The sequence below is a fragment of the Sordaria macrospora genome, chromosome 2 (assembly GCF_033870435.1).
Source record: "Sordaria macrospora chromosome 2, complete sequence".
NCBI lineage: Eukaryota > Fungi > Ascomycota > Sordariomycetes > Sordariales > Sordariaceae > Sordaria > Sordaria macrospora.
Genome location: NC_089372.1, coordinates 3,830,650 through 3,850,489, shown reverse-complemented (window position 1 = coordinate 3,850,489; position 19,840 = coordinate 3,830,650). Strand labels below are relative to the sequence as shown.

The 19,840-nt window shown below is 53.8% G+C and overlaps 5 protein-coding genes across 5 annotated transcripts; 3 read left to right on the top strand and 2 right to left on the bottom strand.

The window, feature by feature from the left end:
* Positions 1-1,491: 1,491 nt before the first annotated feature.
* On the top strand, positions 1,492-5,180 carry SMAC4_02622 (uncharacterized protein). The gene is made up of 2 exons (XM_024655485.2): positions 1,492-2,816; positions 2,872-5,180. The coding sequence occupies exons 1-2, from the start codon at positions 2,213-2,215 to the stop codon at positions 5,097-5,099; spliced, it is 2,832 nt and encodes a 943-aa protein (XP_024511367.1). The 5' UTR covers positions 1,492-2,212; the 3' UTR covers positions 5,100-5,180.
* A 752-nt stretch (positions 5,181-5,932) lies between these two features.
* On the top strand, positions 5,933-11,378 carry SMAC4_02623 (uncharacterized protein; the record flags this gene model as incomplete). The annotated part of the gene is made up of 8 exons (XM_003352140.1): positions 5,933-6,172; positions 6,264-7,202; positions 7,271-7,550; positions 7,620-7,853; positions 7,934-8,860; positions 8,930-10,122; positions 10,216-10,397; positions 10,496-11,378. 8 exons carry the CDS (start codon positions 5,933-5,935, stop codon positions 11,376-11,378), a joined length of 4,878 nt encoding a protein of 1,625 aa, XP_003352188.1.
* A 1,926-nt stretch (positions 11,379-13,304) lies between these two features.
* Positions 13,305-15,119, bottom strand: SMAC4_02624 (mitochondrial 37S ribosomal protein mS47). Its single transcript, XM_003352141.2, has 2 exons — positions 14,847-15,119; positions 13,305-14,761 (listed from the first exon to the last, which is right to left on the bottom strand). The coding sequence occupies exons 1-2, from the start codon at positions 14,979-14,981 to the stop codon at positions 13,367-13,369; spliced, it is 1,530 nt and encodes a 509-aa protein (XP_003352189.2). The 5' UTR covers positions 14,982-15,119; the 3' UTR covers positions 13,305-13,366.
* Positions 15,120-15,654: 535 nt separating this feature from the next.
* Positions 15,655-17,089, top strand: SMAC4_02625 (uncharacterized protein). Its single transcript, XM_024655486.2, has 5 exons — positions 15,655-15,879; positions 15,985-16,017; positions 16,177-16,228; positions 16,304-16,509; positions 16,599-17,089. Exons 1-5 carry the CDS (start codon positions 15,854-15,856, stop codon positions 16,639-16,641), a joined length of 360 nt encoding a protein of 119 aa, XP_024511368.1. The 5' UTR covers positions 15,655-15,853; the 3' UTR covers positions 16,642-17,089.
* A 196-nt stretch (positions 17,090-17,285) lies between these two features.
* Positions 17,286-19,462, bottom strand: SMAC4_02626 (uncharacterized protein). The gene is made up of 2 exons (XM_003352143.2): positions 18,026-19,462; positions 17,286-17,950 (listed from the first exon to the last, which is right to left on the bottom strand). Exons 1-2 carry the CDS (start codon positions 19,389-19,391, stop codon positions 17,364-17,366), a joined length of 1,953 nt encoding a protein of 650 aa, XP_003352191.1. The 5' UTR covers positions 19,392-19,462; the 3' UTR covers positions 17,286-17,363.
* Positions 19,463-19,840: the final 378 nt, after the last annotated feature.

The window sequence follows — 19,840 nt, the reverse complement described above, 5'->3', positions numbered from 1 at the left end:
GACCTTATCCCAACGCCACTGCCGCATGGACGGAACTGTCAACCTCTTATCTCGAGGCTTTTTGTCTTGGATTGAACCCCACCGAAGAGTAGTCTGACAGCAGGTGCGGTGTGCTTACAGTCCTGCAAGTGATGGATGGCCGTCCCTACAGAAATTGCGAGGCTGGCACGGCTGGCAAAAGTTTTGAAGCAATTCCGAATGATTATCAAGAACAGCGGCAGAGCGGCAGAGCGGCAGACCGAGGTGTGGAAATTGCAAAGTGTTCTTGTCCTTGTCTGCTGGCTTCCTGGCTCGGTGTGCAAGTCGTTAACGTCATCGGCCCACCGAAGTGGTATCGCGTAAAAAAACTCATGTTACGAGGTCATAACAGGCCGTGTTATCACCATCTTACATACTATTACATGCAGTGCTGTTGGGCGACTGAGTGCATCTTTTATGCTGTATCTCCAATAGATACTGACCAGCTGATTTTGTTCGGGAAGGTGTCCTTTGCTGTTTTGTTAACAAAATATATTGGGCCTCCATCCGATGCTCGAACAATTCAACCTCCTTTCTTGATGACCAACAAAGTCATGTCGAGTATCTGTCGCTCACTTTGCATCTCGCTTGCAGGCGGTTGGAGACCACTTTCAGTCGGATTATAATTCACTGTGCTCCACTCCTTCTGAACAACAGCGATCGTGATGAGTGTCGTCGGCCCAGGCGGTCCAATTCCGGAAGAGCACGGCCGCTGAACCCGGATCCTTGGGGCGGGGGCTACAGTACGGCGCGGCCAGCGACACACTGTCGGCTTCCGATTGGCCGGGTACAGCGTCTCAAAGTCGGAACCAACGCGGCGGTTCTCACCACTGTCAACGGTCGATGGCTACACGTGAACGGCTGGTCGCTCGGGGGGTAGGTAGGCTCTGAGGCGCTGTAGGGTTGTGCTCTCTCGGTTCACTCCGAGTTTATACTTACTCAGTTCCCTTTGAATTATTGAACTCGAGTCTTGTTGGCGGGTTTGTTTTGTCTTTCGACGGTGAGGTTTAGGGATACTATGGCGGGTGCGGCGTTGGACTTCCATTCCGTCCAGGTTATCATCACAGTTTGAACGACTCTCTTCAACTCAACCACGATACATCCCGGTGTTGAGACCTTGGAGAGCAACCTAACTGACATTCTGAAAGGTGGTGTTATCTACCGACATGGGCGTGAGCAAAGCCATCATCAGCCACTTCAAGCAATCACCCGATACTACCAAATAACCGAGATGTCCCCCAGAGCCTCATCTCGGAGGGTGCAGATGGGATTCGGCGAGTTGGCCGAAGGGCTTGGGGTACGTACAGAACACCTCCCGTAGGTATTGCGGTAGGCGTATGGTAAGGATGGCTCATGGTTGTTCTCATGAGATACCTTACTGGCAATCATAACATCCTGCTGAGCAAAAAGTTTGAGTATCCGGCCACTTACACATGATGAGATCGCCATGCTGCTTCCTGGACATGCCTCACCCGCCATGACACACCTGGATATCTTTATCGTGTCGTTGAAGTTCTCACGATATAATGCCCTGTGTGGCTGAAGCTTTCGCGGCTCAGCGCTGGGTAGCGGCGGCCTGCAGTGCAGTGGCGCTATAGTGGCCCAGGGCATGCCTCCCGTCACTGAGCCCGGCACGAACCTTGTCGCCCACGCCGTGTTCCTGGATCGCCAAAATGGAGGTGGGACTCTCAAACATGCCACTTTGCTCCGACCACCGACAGAACCGCGTCCAAGCTACAGTACCCCCCTCCCCCTCGCTGGACCGGGCATTTCTCTTTCATGTGATCGTGGGTGTAGCTTCTGGAAAGACCAGAGCAAAGTGGACGATACTACAGAAACAACAAGCTATTCCATCCCATCTTGAAAATACCATTTGTTAGCGTCAGGCTACCCGTCAGTCACATTTGTCAAGGCATTGGATCAAAACATGTGGCCTTTTACACCGGACAACTCTCTCTGAAATATAGTTGATTACGCAATTCAGGGTCCCCAAACAATTTCCCTGTTCTTCCAACAAACAACATCCACACACACACAACACAACACATCGATCACGACTTCAACAGCTCGTCAATCTACCTATCCAAGCCATTGATTACCAAACGGCCTTAACACACCATCCTCGCCCTTACCGACATCCCTTCGATGTAGCCCGAACCCCGAATCACGAAGAACGAAGTTCAGAACCTCGACCATGTCAGAGCATCTCCGACCTTCAGCTCCAGCTCCAGCTCCAGCTTCAGCCCCATCCCACTCTCCGACTCTCCACGCAACCGACACCAAATACGAGGGCCAAGACCCAGAAGAAGACCTTACGATTGGTACACGAACGCCGAAACCCTACTACCGTCAGAGCTTCGAGCTCCTCGAGCCCTCCGAGCGACTCATACACCGAGCAGCCACCGTGGCTCTGTCACAGACCCAGCCCTCCTCTACATCACCACACAGCTCGAACCAGGCGAGCGATAGCGGTACCGAAGCGGACGATGAACACTTCCTCAAGGGATTGCCGGCTCCCAAAACTCGGTTACATAAGGGATTACGTGGGAGGAACGAGCCGCTGTCAGGAACATCAACACCCCTACTTTCTCCAAACGCCATAGACGAGGATGGACGGGACCCCGACCTGAACCCGAGATCCGGCATCTCCGTGCGACTAAAAAGAAGTGAGGCCGAGACAGCTCGTAGAAGGAAGGAGGTTGTTCGCCGTGGTGCCGAGGTACTGCTGCTTGCTTGTCAGGGGTGGCTTGTAGCGTCAAACTATGACGTGCAACCTTTCATACGGACACATCGAAAAGGTACATTGAGCTCTTGCTGTTACAGTCATAACCTCAGCTAACCCAGTTTCCCCAGAACTCTCGGCGTTCGGCTGGCTATTCTCGACACTACTTGCCCTCTACCCGCTGAGGCTCGTAGCTTGGGCATACCGCCAAGGCAAGCCGTCGAAACCTTTGCCCGTTTCCGTCCCAACTTCCTTCGATCCTGCTCCGGCATTATACCCACAGCTTATACCGCTGTTCGTCTCGCTTCTTGTTGCAAAGAATGTCGAGGGTGTTGTGTTGCCAAACGTGATCTTGAGCATCTGCTCTTTACCGAGACCGCTGATACCCGGCGCGGGATACTGGGAAGAGTACAGTTCTACACAGTGGCTTCTCTCTTGCATTCCTCTTGTGCTGGGCAGTTCTGCTACGGATTCCGAGATCCTCACATTACTGTATCCCTTGCACCAGACGCTCTGCTTGCTTTTACAGCGACTTACCACGACTAGCCTTCTGATTGCCGAACTGCAGTTGCTCTCCGTGGCCCTCATTAACGTCCTTTTATTGGCACGATCTCCCCAGGTGGTCATCTTGAAGGCGCTTCTCTGGGGAGGTGGTCTCGGCATCATTGTGCTTTGTAGCAAAGTCATCCAGTGGGGCATATCTCTGGCCAGAGTGCCGAAGTGGCGTTTCAAGCGTCCTTCGATTCCCAAGGCTGGAAGTACGTCTGGATTGTGGAAGTTCTTCAAATCTGCCAAACGTACATACTTTGACGGTAGAACTGACAATGAGGAGGTACTAAGTGACTCCGACTATTGGCTTTCTGGCCATAACCGCAACCGAAGGTCCGCAACTCCTTCCTGGGATGCGAGCTTCTTGAAAGGCAGGACAAGGGAGAATAGCATCAGCAGCGCTGAAGAGAACTCGCTTCGTCAGACCAACGGTGTCGATGTTCGCTTTGATGTACAGCAGCCGCCATCACCGCAGCAGTTCTCCCCGCGAAGGCACACATTGCCTTCTCTAGGCAAAATCGCCAGCATTGTTCGGTCCCAAACCAGCACTCCTTCTGGTCGCCGGAAGCGTTCTGCCTCCTCCAGTGTGCGCGCCTTCTTCTCCCTGACACAAGCACAAGCCACTGTGAGGAAATGGCTATACGCCGGCTGGGTCTACATTTGCATATTGATCGTCATTTTGGTTGGCGTACGAGAGTATGTGGGACGATACGCCCTCGCCGAAAACGAGCCGGTAGGGTGGGCGCTTGGTTACCTTTTTGGCGATATTCCAGAATTCAGGCTCGAGATTGTCAAGGCGGATCTCGAGAGATGGATCTGCCTCCCGATACGGACCGATGACGAGGCTTCCGACGCCTTGGGCGGCTGGGTTCAGTTCGTCCGGCAGTCTATCCTTGGAGAAGCGAACACTCGTCTTCTCCTCAGTGGCTATTGGCTTGTCGTCATCATAATCGGCCTCGCCGTCGTGTTCCGCCTGTCGCCTATCTACGAGGTCGATACACGTCGGAAGGTCTTTCACTTCATGATGGTCGCCATGTTTCTACCTACCATCTTCATTGACCCAACCTACATCGCCCTGGCTTTGTCGATTGTTCTCGCCGTCTTCCTTCTAGTTGACCTTCTCCGAGCGAGCCAGCTCCCTCCGCTCTCGACACCTATCGCCCAGTTCCTCACCCCCTACGTCGACGGCAGAGATCTCCGCGGCCCCGTCGTTATCTCGCACATCTTCCTTCTTATCGGATGCGCCATCCCTCTTTGGCTCAGCTTAGCCGCACTTCCACGCGTCGGAGAAGGGCCTCTGGTAGGATGGGAGGTCCCGCTCCGGGACATCAGCATGGTCGCCGGAGTCGTATGCGTGGGACTCGGTGATGCGGCAGCCTCCCTGATCGGAAGGAGATGGGGTCACAGGAAGTGGCTTTGGGGAGGCGGCAAGAGCATCGAGGGGAGTATTGCGTTTGCGACAGCGGTGTTTGTGGGGTTGATGACGGCTAATATTTGGTTATTCGTTGGGGGCTGGCCCTCGACTGATGGTATGCCATCTACGGTTGCCCAGGAGGCGGTACTTAATGATAGCTTGGAAGTGGGCACGGGCACGGGCGTGGGTGAGCTAGTGATGGATATAATGGGGAGGCTATGGGAAGGGCTCTCACAACTGCCACAGGCGTCGTGGTCAACGACGGTGGTCAAGACGGCGGCATGTGCTTGCATGGCATCGCTCACGGAGGCGGTGTTGACGGGAGGTAATGATAATGTGGTGGTGCCGGTTGTGCTGTGGACTTGTGTCAAGAGCATGGATATGAATCTGAGGTAGAGAGCGATTGTGATGCTTCTGTCTGTTATAGATGAATAGATAGATAGACCAAGAAAAATTTGTCACGAAGGGTCCGGTCTATTCGAGCAGATCCGTGATTCCTTGATTGTCAACGAATTTCGAAACCGCAGCAACAGTACCCAGGAACAATCAACGATCCTCCCTAGACCGTCAGGTGGGTTTGAATTGAATGCTTCCGTCTTTTCACCAAAGTTACGCTGACGAGTCCCTAAGCCACTCCGTCAAAGCAAGGGGGCCAAATCTTCAAATGTCAACAACAAACCTTCAGGGGCTTTGACATGTGAACTACAAAAGTCTACCACATGAACAGAAGAAAACCGAAACGCAGGGCAAACAACCGAGAGCCAGAAAGCCAGAACCAGAACGGGCTTACGTGGACAGCTTCGTAATACTGCAAGGTCCAGAACGCGTAGGCCTTATCCCCAGGGTATGTAAAAGAAACAGCGGTGATTCGGCCAAAAGTTCCAGTTACACTCACCTTCCTAATCCAGTTCAATATAGAGAGTTTGTTGGCCGCTGCCGACGCGCAAGCGACCTGAGCGCTGCTATCATGTCATCCTTCCTGTGCCAGACTGACAGGGGGCTAGCGAGCTTACGCATACCTACCTACCTATAAGTCAGTGCAAAGTTATCATGATTCATACGCCCCTGATATGTTGGAGTTGCGAGTAACGTATAAGGAAGATATGTCCTGAGAAAAAGTCATCAAAACTTAAGGCGACTTAGGCAGTAGGAATGAAGGTATTCGCATCCTGATCGTCACCAACATCAACTTAGAGAGAGAGGCATAGACGGACGGACGGACGGACATCATGGCATCACCACTGCTGCCCGGCGATGCCTCGTGTCCATCTGGACTTGAGGCAGACAAACAGTTCGGTCCCCAGGTCGATGCAGCATGTCGAGAGTTTGACTTCACTTTGCTCTTCGAAGATGGCTTCTTCATGCTTCTTCCAGCGGTTTTGTTTCTTCTTTTTGTTCCATGGCGGTTCTGGACGTTATGGAAGAGTCCAGTTAAACTCACCTCGAGGAGATTGGCTATTGGAAAGCTGGTAAGTTCTGTCCTTCATCACCACCACCACCACCGCCACAAACACAGATAAAGTAGTTAGAACCACAGACGGCTAACTTCTTTTACCTCAGACACTCCTCTCAGCCCTCTTGATCCTCCACCTCCTCAACACCATCTACACCACCAAATCCTCCTCCATACAATCCATCCAAACCGTCCTCTCCCTCCCCGCCACAATCCTAACCACCATCGCCCTCCTTTCCTCTGCTCTCCTCTCCCTCCTCGAAGATCAACGCACCATCCACCCCTCCGACTTGCTGGTCATCTACTTCTCCGCCTCCACCATCTTGTTCATCCCTCGCTTGCGCACCCTTTTTTTGCTTTTCTCCCCTAGCCCCATCCCCCACTTACTACCCCTACAAATCCTCTGGACTTTTATCTTCAGTCTAACAACCCTCGTCGCCATCACCGAATCCCTCGGCAAGTTCTCCCTGCTCCAGCCGCGATACAAACATGTTGTCGTCACGAAAGAACAGACGGCCGGGTTTTGGAGCAGGGGGTTTTTCGTCTGGCTGTTACCGTTTTTCCAGGTCGGGTATAAAAAGATTTTGGGCATGGGGGATATACCCGGTGTGGATGGGGAGTTGAGGGTTGAGAGTTGTGGGGGGGAGGTGGAGGGGGTTTTTAGACGGTTGCAGGTACGGGTACGGGCACAGGCACGGCTAAGAGAGGGGAATGGGGCTGGTGGTGGGGAGCAGGTGATGAGGAAAGGGAAGACAGATAAAGAGGAGGAGGATGGCGGGAAGGGGAAAAAGAAGGAAAAGGGATGGATATTGATCCGCGCGACGTACGAGGCCAACAAATGGCCTTTTTGGTCAGCTGTGGTGCCGAGGTTGGCGCTCATGGGGTTTAGTCTCTGTCAACCATTTCTGATCGAGGCGGTGGTTGGGTATTTGGCTTCGAGGGAGCAGAAATACGGAGAAGATGGAAATGAAGACGAGGCGCCTCAACCGGCTTATTACGGCAGAGCGTTGGTGGGCGGGTTTGTGTTGTTGTATGTTGGTATTGCTGTGAGTGGAATCATCGCTGCCGTTATTCCTGACCGGGTTGATATGCTGACGACTGTTGATGTGTGTAGGTTTCAAGGGCAATATACTGGCGACAAGCGAACCGGATGATTGCGCGAATTCGGTCGGGGCTTATTGCTATGGTTTATCAGCATACCACTGCTCTCCGGGCTGTTGACGTCAAGGATTCTGCGGCAGTCACTCTGATGGGAACGGATGTGGAACGCATCGTTACGAGCATCAAGAACGTTCATGAACTGTGGGCATCGATACCGGCTGTTGGTATTGCCATTTGGTTGTTGGCTCGCCAGGTGTCGTATGCTGCTATGGTTCCTTTGGTGATCTGCTTAAGTAAGTTAAACTCGATACTACCCCATCTTACCAAGGCATTAGACTGACACTTGCCTTGTCTTTTCTCAGTATGCGTCGTCGGAGCATCCTTCATCGGAGCAGGCACCGGACCTGCGCAGGCGGCATGGAACGAACGAGTTCAAAAGCGAGTCGCCGTCACGGCCAACATGCTCGGTGACATGAAAGCCGTCAAGATGCTGGGACTCACCGGCGTGCTAGGCAACATCATCGACGGCCTACGCAGAGCCGAGTTGAAGACTTCAGAGAAGTTCCGCAAGTATTTACTCTGGACGATCCAAGTTTGTAAGTCAACCAAGGATGCTCTAATTCCTGCTTAAGACAAGGACTTGGACCACAAAGCTAATACACGCATACCTCTAAAGCCAACGCACCAGCAAATGGTGTCGCCCCCTACGCGACCTTCGTCGTCTACGGCATCATGTCCGCAGTGAAGAAAGATCAAAACCTGCTAGCAGCAAAAGCCTTCGCCTCCCTCTCGCTCATCAACCTGCTGACAGGGCCCTTGCTTATTTTCTGTCAAGCTTTCCCGGCTGCGATGCAGGCCGTGGCATGTTTCGGGCGTATCGAGACATATCTGACTAAACAGGGTTTGAAACAATCGGACAATAACTTGTCCTCGGCGGCGGGAGCCTCTTCTTTCGAGAGTGGAACAGAGCTAAGGAGCGTGAGACCGTTGGCCTCTGATACAACAGCAACAACACCAGGAATAACACCCGCCTCGTTTATATCTGCCGATGTCTCCTGGTCAGCGGATGCCACCGAATCGGTGTTGCAAGATGTAAACTTGGCTATCAAGCCGGGGTTCACAGCCATTATCGGTCCTGTTGGCTCTGGCAAGTCTACGCTTCTGGAGAGCTTGGTGGGAGAGACGACCGTCAAGCGCGGATCCGTCGCCACCAACTTTTCCCGGGCAGCTTACTGCCCACAAGCAGCCTGGCTCATGAACGACACCATCCGCCGCAACATCACGGGCGGCATCGAGGACTATGAGATCGACCAGAAGTGGTACGATTCGTGTATCCTATTATGCGGGCTTCAGCGTGATCTCGAGAGCATGATCGCGGGTGACCAAACAATTGCCGGAACGAACGGCTCGTCGTTGAGCGGAGGGCAGCGGCAGAGAGTGTCCCTCGCCAGAGCCGTATACTCTCGTGCTCCAGTTATTATTCTTGACGATGTCATGAGTGGCCTGGATCCGGCGACTGCCAAGGAAATTACTACGAGGCTGTTTAGCAGGCAAGGCCAACTTCGTAAGGCGGGTGTTTCGGTTATACTTGCCACGCATAACAGTAAGTCCCATCTTCTCCTGATACTGATATGCTTAATTCCCGTCACTGGACTGACTGGTCTCCTTCTAGCGCGCCTCCTCCCCTACATGGACGAGATAGTAGTGCTCAAGAGCGGAAAGATCGCGGACACTGGCCCATACAGCGAGATCCAATCGCGAGGTGACCTCAAGCTAATGGTCATGACCGACGACGATGCCATTGTGTCCGGGGAGCAGCAGGGGCAGTCCGCAGAAGATGAAGCGGCACCAAGAGATATCAAAACCTCCAGCACCACACCAAAGCCTTTAGACACAACGCAACAACAACCACCAAAGCCACCCAACCTCGAACGTCGCCAGGGCAGCTGGTCCGTCTACGCCTACTACGCCCGCAGCGCCGGCGCCCTCAGCCTCTCCCTCTGGGGTTTCTTCACCGTCCTGGGCGCCATCACATCCAACTACATGACCATCTGGATATCCACCTGGAGCTCAGCCAGCACCCCCTCGGCCTCCAACCCCGATCCGCGCCCGAATCTAGGTTACTACCTAGGCATCTACACGCTCCTCGTCGTGCTCGCCCAAAGCGGCGCCGTAGGCGAATGTTTCATCTTTCTGATCAACATCATCAGCCACACGGCATTATCTCTTCACACCGATCTTTTGAATTCGGTTTTGTCGGCTCCGCTCTCGTTTTTCTCCCTGTCGTCATCGTCACTCACAGACTCAACCCCAGAGAACGACAACACACCGAGTCCAGAAGACACCGGCACAATAACCAACCGCTTCTCCCAAGACATGGACCTAATAGACATGACCCTGCCCATCCAAGCCATAATGTTCACCTCGGCGGGCTCCTACGCTCTCGTGCAGCTCATCATCCTGTGCGTTTTGGGGAAATACCTGGCCGCCGCCGTCCCGCTTTTGGGCGCGACCTTGTTTCTCGTGCAGAAATACTACCTGCGCTCGTCGCGCCAGCTGCGTCTGCTCGACATCGAAGCCAAGGCGCCCGTGTACAAGCACTTTCTCGAGACGGTGACGAGCGGCGGCGTAGTCACCATTCGCGCGTTTGGATGGACTGAAAGATGGCAAAGGGGGCTTGGGGAGATGGTGGATCAGGCGCAGAAGCCGTTTTACATGCTGGCGTGCATCCAGCAGTGGTTGGCGCTGGTGCTGGATTTGGTGGTGGGCGGGATGGCGGTCGTGTTGGTTGCTGTTGCTGTGGGTGTCGCGCCGGATCCGGACATGGATGATAAAGGAGGGTCGAACAAGAAGAAGGCGGCCGCCGTTAGTGCCGGGGCGCTGGGCGTGAGTTTGGTGCTGGTGATGACGTTTAATGAGCTGATTGTGCAGACGTTGCAGGCGTGGACGAGGCTGGAGACGTCGATTGGGGCGGTGGCGAGGGTGAGGGACTTTGTTAGGACGACGCCCAAGGAGGAGGATCCGGCGGCCGCGAGTTATGACCATGACGGAGAAGGAGATGGAGAAGGTGATGGTGATAGACTGGCGGGATGGCCTTCCAGGGGTGAGATCGAGATCGAAAAGATCTGTGCCAGATACGGGTATGTATCCATTCCACCACCCACCCCTTCGAATTCGTCGTGTTTACCCCTGAATAAAGTAAACAAACAAGACAAAACTAACATCACCCATCATCTAGCCCCGCCACCTCCTCTTCAGGCCCCCCAGCCCTCAAAAATCTCACCCTCACCATCCCCGCCGGCTCCAAGCTCGCAGTCATCGGCCCCTCCGGTTCCGGAAAAACCACCTTCCTGCTCTCCCTGCTACGCATGATCCCGCTCTCTTCCGGCTCCATAACCATCGACGCCCTCAATCTGTCCACCAATAAAATCCCTCTTTCCCGCCGCATCTTCAACGTGATCCCCCAAGACCCCTTTTTCATACCCAACGCCACTTTGGCTTTTAACCTCGACCCTTTTTCTTACCTTTCCCACCTCTCCGAAGCAGAAGCAAAAGAAAAGATGGAATCGGTTCTTCGACTGGTTACACTCTTTCCCGGCCGCGTGACTGCCTCCAACGGCCTTGAGCAGGGACAGGGACAGAAAAGTGGACAAAAAACGACGCTCGACACCGAATTGATCCCGTCCGAGTGGTCAGTGGGCGAACTGCAGCTGCTGGCGCTGGCGCGGGCGGTGTTGATGAAGGGCCACACAAAAATCTTGGTGCTGGATGAGGCGACCAGTAGCGTGGATGAGAAGACGGAAAAGGTGATGCAGGAGGTTATTGAGGGGGAGTTTGCGGAGCATACGGTTATAGCCGTGGTGCATCGGTTGACGTATATTGAACGGTTTGATCTGGTGGCTGTGTTGAAAGGGGGGGAGATGGTGGAGTTTGGGAAGCCCTGGGGGCCGGGGGGGTTGGTTGAGAGGGCTTTGGAAAGTCGGGGTCGGGGTCAGGGTCAGGGGGAAGGTGAAGGTGAAGGTAAAGGTGGAGGAAGTGTGAGTGAAAGTGTTTTTGGGGAGTTGTATAAAGGGTTTTATCATCAAGGGAGTGGGAACGATGCCTCGGGGTGGAGGGGATGAGAAGAAGAAGGGCCGGGGTGAAATGATGCGGTTGTCATTACAATCATTAAGTCTAGGGGATAAATACGTCTGGTCTGAGATATGTCGAGACGGTCTTTAAACTGCCAGACGCCGATGATACCACTATGTACTGAGGAAAAGTCCAAGACTACACATGACTGAAGCACACAGCATAATGCCACTGAGCTTTAGACTCTGGTGCCCGGCACTGGTAGAAGAGGATGAAGGCACAGTCTCTGAGGAAGTAGCCGAAGCAATGCTACCATCGCCATCCTTCTCGTTGGGGCCTTTCACCAACCCTTCGGCAGTTGCTGTGGTCGTGGCTGTGGCCGTGGCCGTAGGTGTACCCATGGCCGCGACGCCCGTCCGCGACGCCGGCAAATCGTTAGCGCTAAATCTATTATGATAATAGTAGTAGCCCCAGTAGGTTACGTCGCCGTGGACGTAGTTGAAGACTTCTTGCGGCTGCGCGACAAGGACGCCGTTGTGGTAGTCCCATGCCGCCGTGACCACTTTGGCACTGTTACGAAGTCTGCTTTCGTAGTTCTGTCCATCCGTGACTTCGTCTTGCTCTGCGGGACTGAGATCCCAGATGGCTGGCATCTGCGCGTGTGTCACTGTCACCGGGTGGTCGGTGCCACTGAACTGCTTGACAGAAGTGGCGAAGCAAAGGCCCTGATCGCGGTCGCGAGCCATAATCTCAGACCACTTGATGCTCCCATCTGGCTGGAGCCGGGGGATCTTTGACGTCGGGTTAACGAAGAAGTCAAATTCACTGTTCGTAACCGCCGCCACGGTTAGTACATACTCTTCCATTGCTTGTTAATGCCGAATGAATCTTCTACCTACGTCGGACAGCAATATTGTACTGTTGCAGTAGCGTATCCGGTTCCCGACCATCGCGTATAGATGTGGAATGCCCTACGTGCCACGGTGTGATCTGCAGGGCACTCTGTGAGGGCAGTCTTGGTTTTATCTGGAAAACAACCAGTGTTCGGCGTATCCTCTTGATCGTACCCAGGGCCGTAGGTTGCCCGTTGGCAGGTAACTGCTCCCTGTTCAGTGTAGCATGCTGAGAAATCGGATATTTGACTCAAATGCCCGGTTTGATAACATGTCGGGTTGGGGACAAAGGGAGTAGTGAGCGTCACGGTCGGAGGTGTGCCGTCCATCTTGGTTCGTACTGGGAAGATATCTTGTCAGGCAGTAGATAGTAAAGGGGTAAGGTACGACAGGACCCGGGACCGATGTAAAGATATATATATTTTCCACCACATCCCCAACCCTTTTGGTGGGTCACCGTCCCGTGGAACGAACGGCACCTGAATCTCAAGGGTTTGGATGGCTAGCGGGCAAGCATCCAAGGCAGCAGCGAGCACAGATTCCACAGGAGTATTCTGAGCCGTCTAGTGTACAGGTGAAATTAGCGGTGGTATGGCGGAGTGAGATTTATTGAAAGCTAAAACGCTTTAACATGATATACGGTATAAAAAAAGTCGGGCAACTGTACTGTGGTTCCGTGCAAAAGTAAAAACCCCCCTGTCAGGTACCTTTTAGCACGAACACCTATGATTTTATACCTACCTTACTTAATTGAACTTACCCATCACATCAAGTAACGCCGCTGTAATAGCTTGGCATGCCAGGCACGGTTTTTGAGAGAATTCTGTTCAATCTGCCACTGAGACTGACATGGTGGAGAATATAACGATCTCCTGGACTTGGTCGACAGTGCGGTAGATGCTGTTCCTTGGCATTCGATCTGCTCAGGGGAGATATAATCGGATTCCGGAGATCATCCGTAAGAGTAACGCTGAGCGGACCTTGGTTTTACATATCCGGGAAATCCACGACACGGAAGCGGCAGATGGACCACTGATACAGCAAGGTAGCCTGGCGGGGAATGGGGGGGCAATCGTCATCATCAACACGGCGGGTTATCATACAACGAGCATTTCTCCGACCACTTCTTAGCGTCTATGTCCTTTCTATTCCTTCTTCCATTGGACATCGTCAGTACCCTTGTTCCGAACGGCCCTGCGTTCCAGGACGTCGGAAACGACTTCCCGAACACCCTGCTTGCCGCGCCTGGTCTCGACAAAGTGGTCGATCAGCTTTTCCCGGGTGAAGTTGCCCTTCTCCATAGTCTCCCTGACGTCGTGGTCGTTGGGCAGGCCGAACTTGTTGTAGGGATACTGCCGGTAGGATCTGCCGTTGAGCAGCTTCAGCATAGGAAGCTCGGGGTCGCTCATGAAGTAATCCTCAGAGATGTTGGCACCAGGCGGGATCTCGTCTAGCGAAGCTGGGCTCCACTTGACGGGCCCGTTTTGCCCCTTGTCGATGAGCAATGCCTTGACGCCCGCATTGAAGTCGTGAGACTTCATGAACTTGGCAGCCATCTGGTGTTCGCGTTGGAAGGTGCTAGCAATGTCCCAAGTCTTGCCGAGGCGCATCTGACGCAGCGTAACATGGAGAGAAGTAGGGGAGCGCTGGGTGAGTTCCTCCAAGGTGTTCTTAGCCCAGCCCATAACGCCTCCCCGAGCGGCTTCCTCCTTGAGGGCGGCAATGATCTCATCGATGGTGTTGTACTTGAAGCAACGGTCGATCGCAAGACGGACCGGGCCGCTAATATGGATCTTCTCGTCGTAGGGAACACCGGTGGAGAATTCCTCGATGGTGTCGTTGATGACGCTAAGGCGCTGCTCCATGGTCCAGTAGTCCATGGGGGTAAGCTCGGCAAGGCGGGATTCCAGGGCAGGAAGACTGCTCGAGTGAAGGTAGTGGGTGGCAATGCCGGCATAGTAGACCTGAACACCCTTGAGCATGGCGCTGGTGAGACCGAGGTAGGTGCCAACCTGGCCAGGCATCCTGGGAAGGAAGAAGGAAGCGCCGACGTCGGGGAAGAAGCCAATCTTGGTCTCGGGCATGGCGAAGACGGTGCGCTCGGTGGCGATTCTGAAGGGGGCGTGGATGCTGAGACCAACACCACCTCCCATGGTGACGCCGTCGAGGATAGCCACGTAGGGCCTGGTGTAGGTGGAAATCAGGTGGTTGAGCTTGTATTCAAGGCCGAAGTAGTCGACCGACTGCTGGACACCCTCGGGGCCCTTGGCGTTCTGCTCGGCCAGGGCGGCAACATCACCACCGGCGCAAAAGGCCTTCTCTCCGGCACCCTTGATGACGATGACGTTGGCCATATCGGAGCGTTCCCATTCGAGGAGACGGGGCGCGATCTTGCGGATCATGGAGCCATTGAGGGCGTTGTACTTGGCTGGGCGGTTGAGCTCGATGGAGCGGAGGTTGTATAGACTGTTGAAGAGGACATCCTCGGGCTCGTCACCCTCGGCGGGCTTGAACAACTCGGCGGCGGCTTGGGTCGAGATCTGGGAGGAGGGGGCGGGGAGGAGCGAGTTAGCTGTGTGCATGTCCATCTCGGCGTCTTTAACAAGATAGAAGGAGCAGTCTTACTGGGGCCTTCTGGCCTGACGACAGGACTTTGGCTCTGAGCGGCATGGCGGCGAGGGAGGTTGGTCGGCAGCAGCTGCGAGAAGCAACAGCAGAAGCCAGGCCGGCGCGGCTGGCAATGGACTTGGAGAACAACATGGATAACTAGTAATGCAAGAACTGTTGAATGGAAGAAAAATAGTCCAAAATCCACCCCGAGGCTGTTGTTTAGCACCGCTGTTGCATCATTGACCAGCCAAGGGACTTGCAAGGGCAACTTTTTCGGGATTCGTTTTCCTGGGGAAAGTGAGAACTGAATGGACAGGGCGATCGCAAATGGAATGCCGCGCGTGGATGCAGGAACCGTGATAAGTGATAGCGAGAGAGCGTATCTGCAAATAAAACCCACTTTTTTGGCTGCTCCAGAATTCAGTCGAATTGGACGGGAGCTCCAGCTTCGGTTCAATTGATTGATACAGTGGCCTCTATGGAATCCCCGGGGCGGGGTTACGGGGGAGCTACCTCTGGAGCTGTGGAATCTGCCGAATCCGCTATCGCTGTAGAAATTGGAATGACGGGACCTCCGGCCGATGGTATCCATTCAGACCTACCATTTTCTAGAACTGACGCTCGGACCCTCCGCCCAACTGACCCCCGATGTCCCGGCAACATCTGTCACCGGAGCGGCCCTCAGCCTTCCGCATTGGATCCACTTGAAGCTTCTCATCCAATGGTTGGAGACAAGTCCCCAAAAGCTTGGCGCGTGTGCAGCTCTACGCTCGCCGCCGCGCCTGGCCGCCCGCTGCTGCAACATTTCGTGGATTGATGATCGATAGCGATAGCATCCATTACAGCAACTATCGTCCGGGCGTCTACCATCCACCATCCACCACCAACCACCAAATCCACATCCAAACAACAACTCCAACTCGACAACCACCTTTCCAGACTCAACCACGAAACTACGACTTTTCTATCTCGTCCATATTCCACTACCACCAAACCCAACTCCAGACCAAAACACATTCGTCATGGCTACAGCAGACGCAAAGATTCAGTTAGTAGCTATCCCATCCTCCAGCAATTCATTAACCCATGCGCGCGCGCAGCCCATGGACGATTCAAAAGAGACCAGCTTGACTAACAGACGTCTTCTTTTTAGGGAGCTTCTCACGAAGCCTCGCAATGAGCTTACGTACGTTACACCCTCCTCTCGTCAACAATGCCGCCCTCTGCTTTCATCGGACACCTTGCCGGCCTTGCTACTACTCCCAGCTCCTATCTGCGACCCGAGACCATGACGCCTGCCTGTCCAGTCAAACAGCAAAGAAGCTAACTTGCTCGTTTGACGCAGTGAATACGAAGTTTCTCTCCTCGAAGAGCACGAGTTCTCCGCCGGTCCTCTGGTACATACATATTATTACCCTTTCAGCCTATTGTGAAACAAGAACAAAGCCGAGACTAACATGACATGTAAACAGTCCATCCTCCAGACCGCCGTCCGCAGCCACTCCCAAGTCCTCATTTCGGTCCGCAACGGGCGCAAGATCCTCGCGCGCGTCAAAGCTTTCGATCGCCACATGAACATGGTGCTGGAGAACGTCAAGGAGATGTGGACCGAGACGCCCCGACTCGCCAACGGCAAGAAGGGCAAGCCGGTAAACAAGGACAGGTTTATCAGCAAGATGTTTGTGGAATCTCTTTATTCTCTCTTCTCTCCCAGACCTGAAGAAGGAAAGATCAACAGGCTGACTTACTCACTTTTTTTCCTGACAGGTTCCTGAGAGGCGACTCCGTCATCCTTGTCCTCCTAAGCTAGTTTCGAATCTACACGACGGCAAGATGTTTAGTTTGGAGGGTTTTGTTTTTTTCCCACTCGCACGGCGAACGCACGCGCGCGCAACACAACTTTACGGGTTAATGGGTCAAATGGATGAGACCGGGCAGGTTCGATCGAATCGAGAGGCATGCGGACCTTACCACGGAAGCCACGTTACTACTACTACTACTACTGCTACTCGGCTGCTCGATCGACAATGATGACGACACAACCACCAAAGCAGCAAGTTCTCCCCGTCAAAAAGGCGCCGCGCAGGAAAGAGAAGAGGAAAGAAGAGGATAAACCCAAGCAGATTTTCAAGGGGGCTATAAGAAGAAAGGTCATATAAAGGGAAAACTATTGTGAGCTCGGCGTTTGAACGTGTATTTGGTTTTTGTTGTGTTTTATATTTCTGGTAACTTGATCAAACAAACAGAATACCCAGACCGTGTTAAGGTTCTCGCGTACGTCTTCATGATTTCGTGCCTCTTACTACGGCTGGAGCTTTGATCATGGTTTCATGGTACGTCATTGAGTTGATGTGTGCAAACTAACTACTCCTCAAGGGCATATCAAGATCATATACAGAAACAATCTCAAGCCTCAAAATGGTATGTTTATCATGGTTTCATTCGTGGTACGTCATTGAAATATGATGTGTGTGCAAACTAACTACCTAACCTGGGGGTATATCAAGATCAAGATCATGGACAAAAACAATCTCACGGCAGCTCAGCCTCCTTTGAGACCTCTTCCCATCCATCATCCGATCCCTTCGCCTGCTTATTAGCATTGGAGGAACCACCACCATCAGACTTCTCAATCCCGGCCAGTCCAAGGAAGAACTTGGCCAATCCCCAAGCGCCGGGATCTGGCACCTGCTCGAACCCAGACCCGCCAATGTAGACGGTGCGGCCCAAGTTGGCTTTCATACCCTTGGTGCCCTCGGCTCCTTGCTTCGCAGCCTCAGCCGCCTTCTTCACATCACCCGTCTTCTCGAGCGCATCGACAAAGGGGTAGAGGGCATCGATCAGCGTGCGGTCACCGGGACGAGCGGGCGTGTACTTGGACAGGGCCTCGCAGCTCAGTTTGAGCGCTGCGGCCCAGGCATTACCGTCGACAGCCTTTTTGTCTGACTCCCCTCCTCCGCCGCCAACAGTATGGAGAGAGGCGACCAGGGCGTTGAGGAAGATGCCGTAGAGAGCTCCCGAAGTGCCGTCCATGGTTTGCTCGACCACGGTGACGATCTTGGAGAGGTCGATGGCTGCGTCGCCTGTTAGGGGGTTTTTGTTGAGATGGGACAGGATTGCTGGCTTTTTGTTAGTAATCAGACAAAAAAAAAGGGGGCTGTTACTTAAGGTAGGAAGAGAAAGAGGAGACATACCTTCAGCACCGCGCTTCAGACCGATGCCGCAATCACCGTCGCCCACCGTGGTGTCATACTTGGTGACCTCGGGCTCGGCAGCAATGACAGCCTTCAGTCCAGCAACCAGCTGCTTCTGCGCCTTCTCGGGCTGCGCAAACGTCAGACCGCAGGCTCTCACCTCCTCCTCGGATTTGGCGTCGTTCTCCCGCGTCTGCTTGTTATCCCGCTGCTCCTCCCACGTCAGCTTCGAGATGGGCGCCGTCCACCCGTGCGCCTCGCACGGGTAATCCAGCAGCTCGATCATGCCTGGCCCGCCAATATCCGTGTTCACGACATTCAGCAACGAGATGCTGAACCCCAACCCGTTCAAGCTGGTCATGTACGTGCCGCTGAGAGTCCTCACGGGCTTGATCCCGTACGGTTTGTCCGCCAGCTGCGTGACCACCTCAGTCACGATCCCGCCCATCTCCAACGGGCTGACGCCTCCGAGGTTATTCACCAGCAAAACGACCTCGTTGGAATTAACCTCCAAAAACGCCCGGTCCTTGTCGCTTTGGTCCAACAGCTGCTTCAACATCTTGCCCACCAGCTCCCGCAACCCGATCCCTTTTTCTCTGCTCGACCCCTGCTCATTGTGAATCCCCATGCCAATCTCCACCTCGCCCTCCTTCAGCGTCTTATCCTCCGCCCCGTGCGTCTCCGCCCGCCGGCCAGGGACATGCACATGTTCCAGGCTGGCGCCTACGCTGACCAGATTGTCCGCAACCAAGTTCGCCACCATTGTCACTTCCTTTAGTGACCTCCCCTGGCTAGCCAACGCACCAGCAATCTTCTGCACTAACACCGTGCCTGCAATCCCTCGTCTTCCGACTTTACCGGCTTTGGTCCGTCCGACACCAACGTCGTCGCCGACAACTACCATTTCCACATTAACGCCTGCGGCCTTGGCTTTTTCGACGGCGAGACCAAAGTTGAGGACGTCGCCTGTGTAGTTCATTACTACTACTAGTACACCCCGCTCATTATCACCATCCCCATGATCGGTAGAAAGGGAGTTGTGGTCCACACGACCCATGATCGCCCTCCTCACCTGTTCCGCAGACGGACTAGCAAAAATGGTGCCGGCTACGCAAGCGGATAGGAGACCGCGGCCGACCATTGAGGAGAACGAGGGTTCGTGGCCTGAGCCGCCGCCGCTGATCAAGGAGACTTTTTGTTTTTGATGGGAGGCATTGTGGGAGGAGGAAGAGGAGCCATAGCCGGGACGTAGATAGACGATTTTGTTGGTGGTGTCGAGGGCGACGCCCGGGTTGAGGAGGGTGGTGGATTGTAGGGCTGTGAGGACGAGGTGGTTGGGGTCGTTGATGAAATGTCTGTTTGACATTTTGGCGGGAGGTTCTGGGGATGAGGTTGTGGATGGTGTTTGGTTTGTTTGGTGTTGATGCTGTGGTGGTTGTGGTTGTGGTGGTGGGTAGAAGTGTAAGTGAGGTTGGTGTGTATGTATGTAGCAAGAGAGAATCAGACCAAACTATTGAGTTATGTATGGACTGGTGATATGAAGAATGGGGATAATCTATCAGATGAAGAGGTGTAAGGGGAAATGTTTGTTTGCAATTATAAGAAACCGGGGTTGACGCTCAGGGTATCTATCGATATGCAGATGACCAAGAAACGATGACGAAGTGGAAAGTCCGGGATGTTCTGGGTTTCTTTTGGGTCTGTTAAGCCGCACTGCCCGAATTCCAGCAAAGAAGCAAGTTTGGATAATAAACGATGGAAGATCAGTGGATCAGGGGCAAAGTTGAAGTCAGGACCATTCGATGTCAGTTGGGC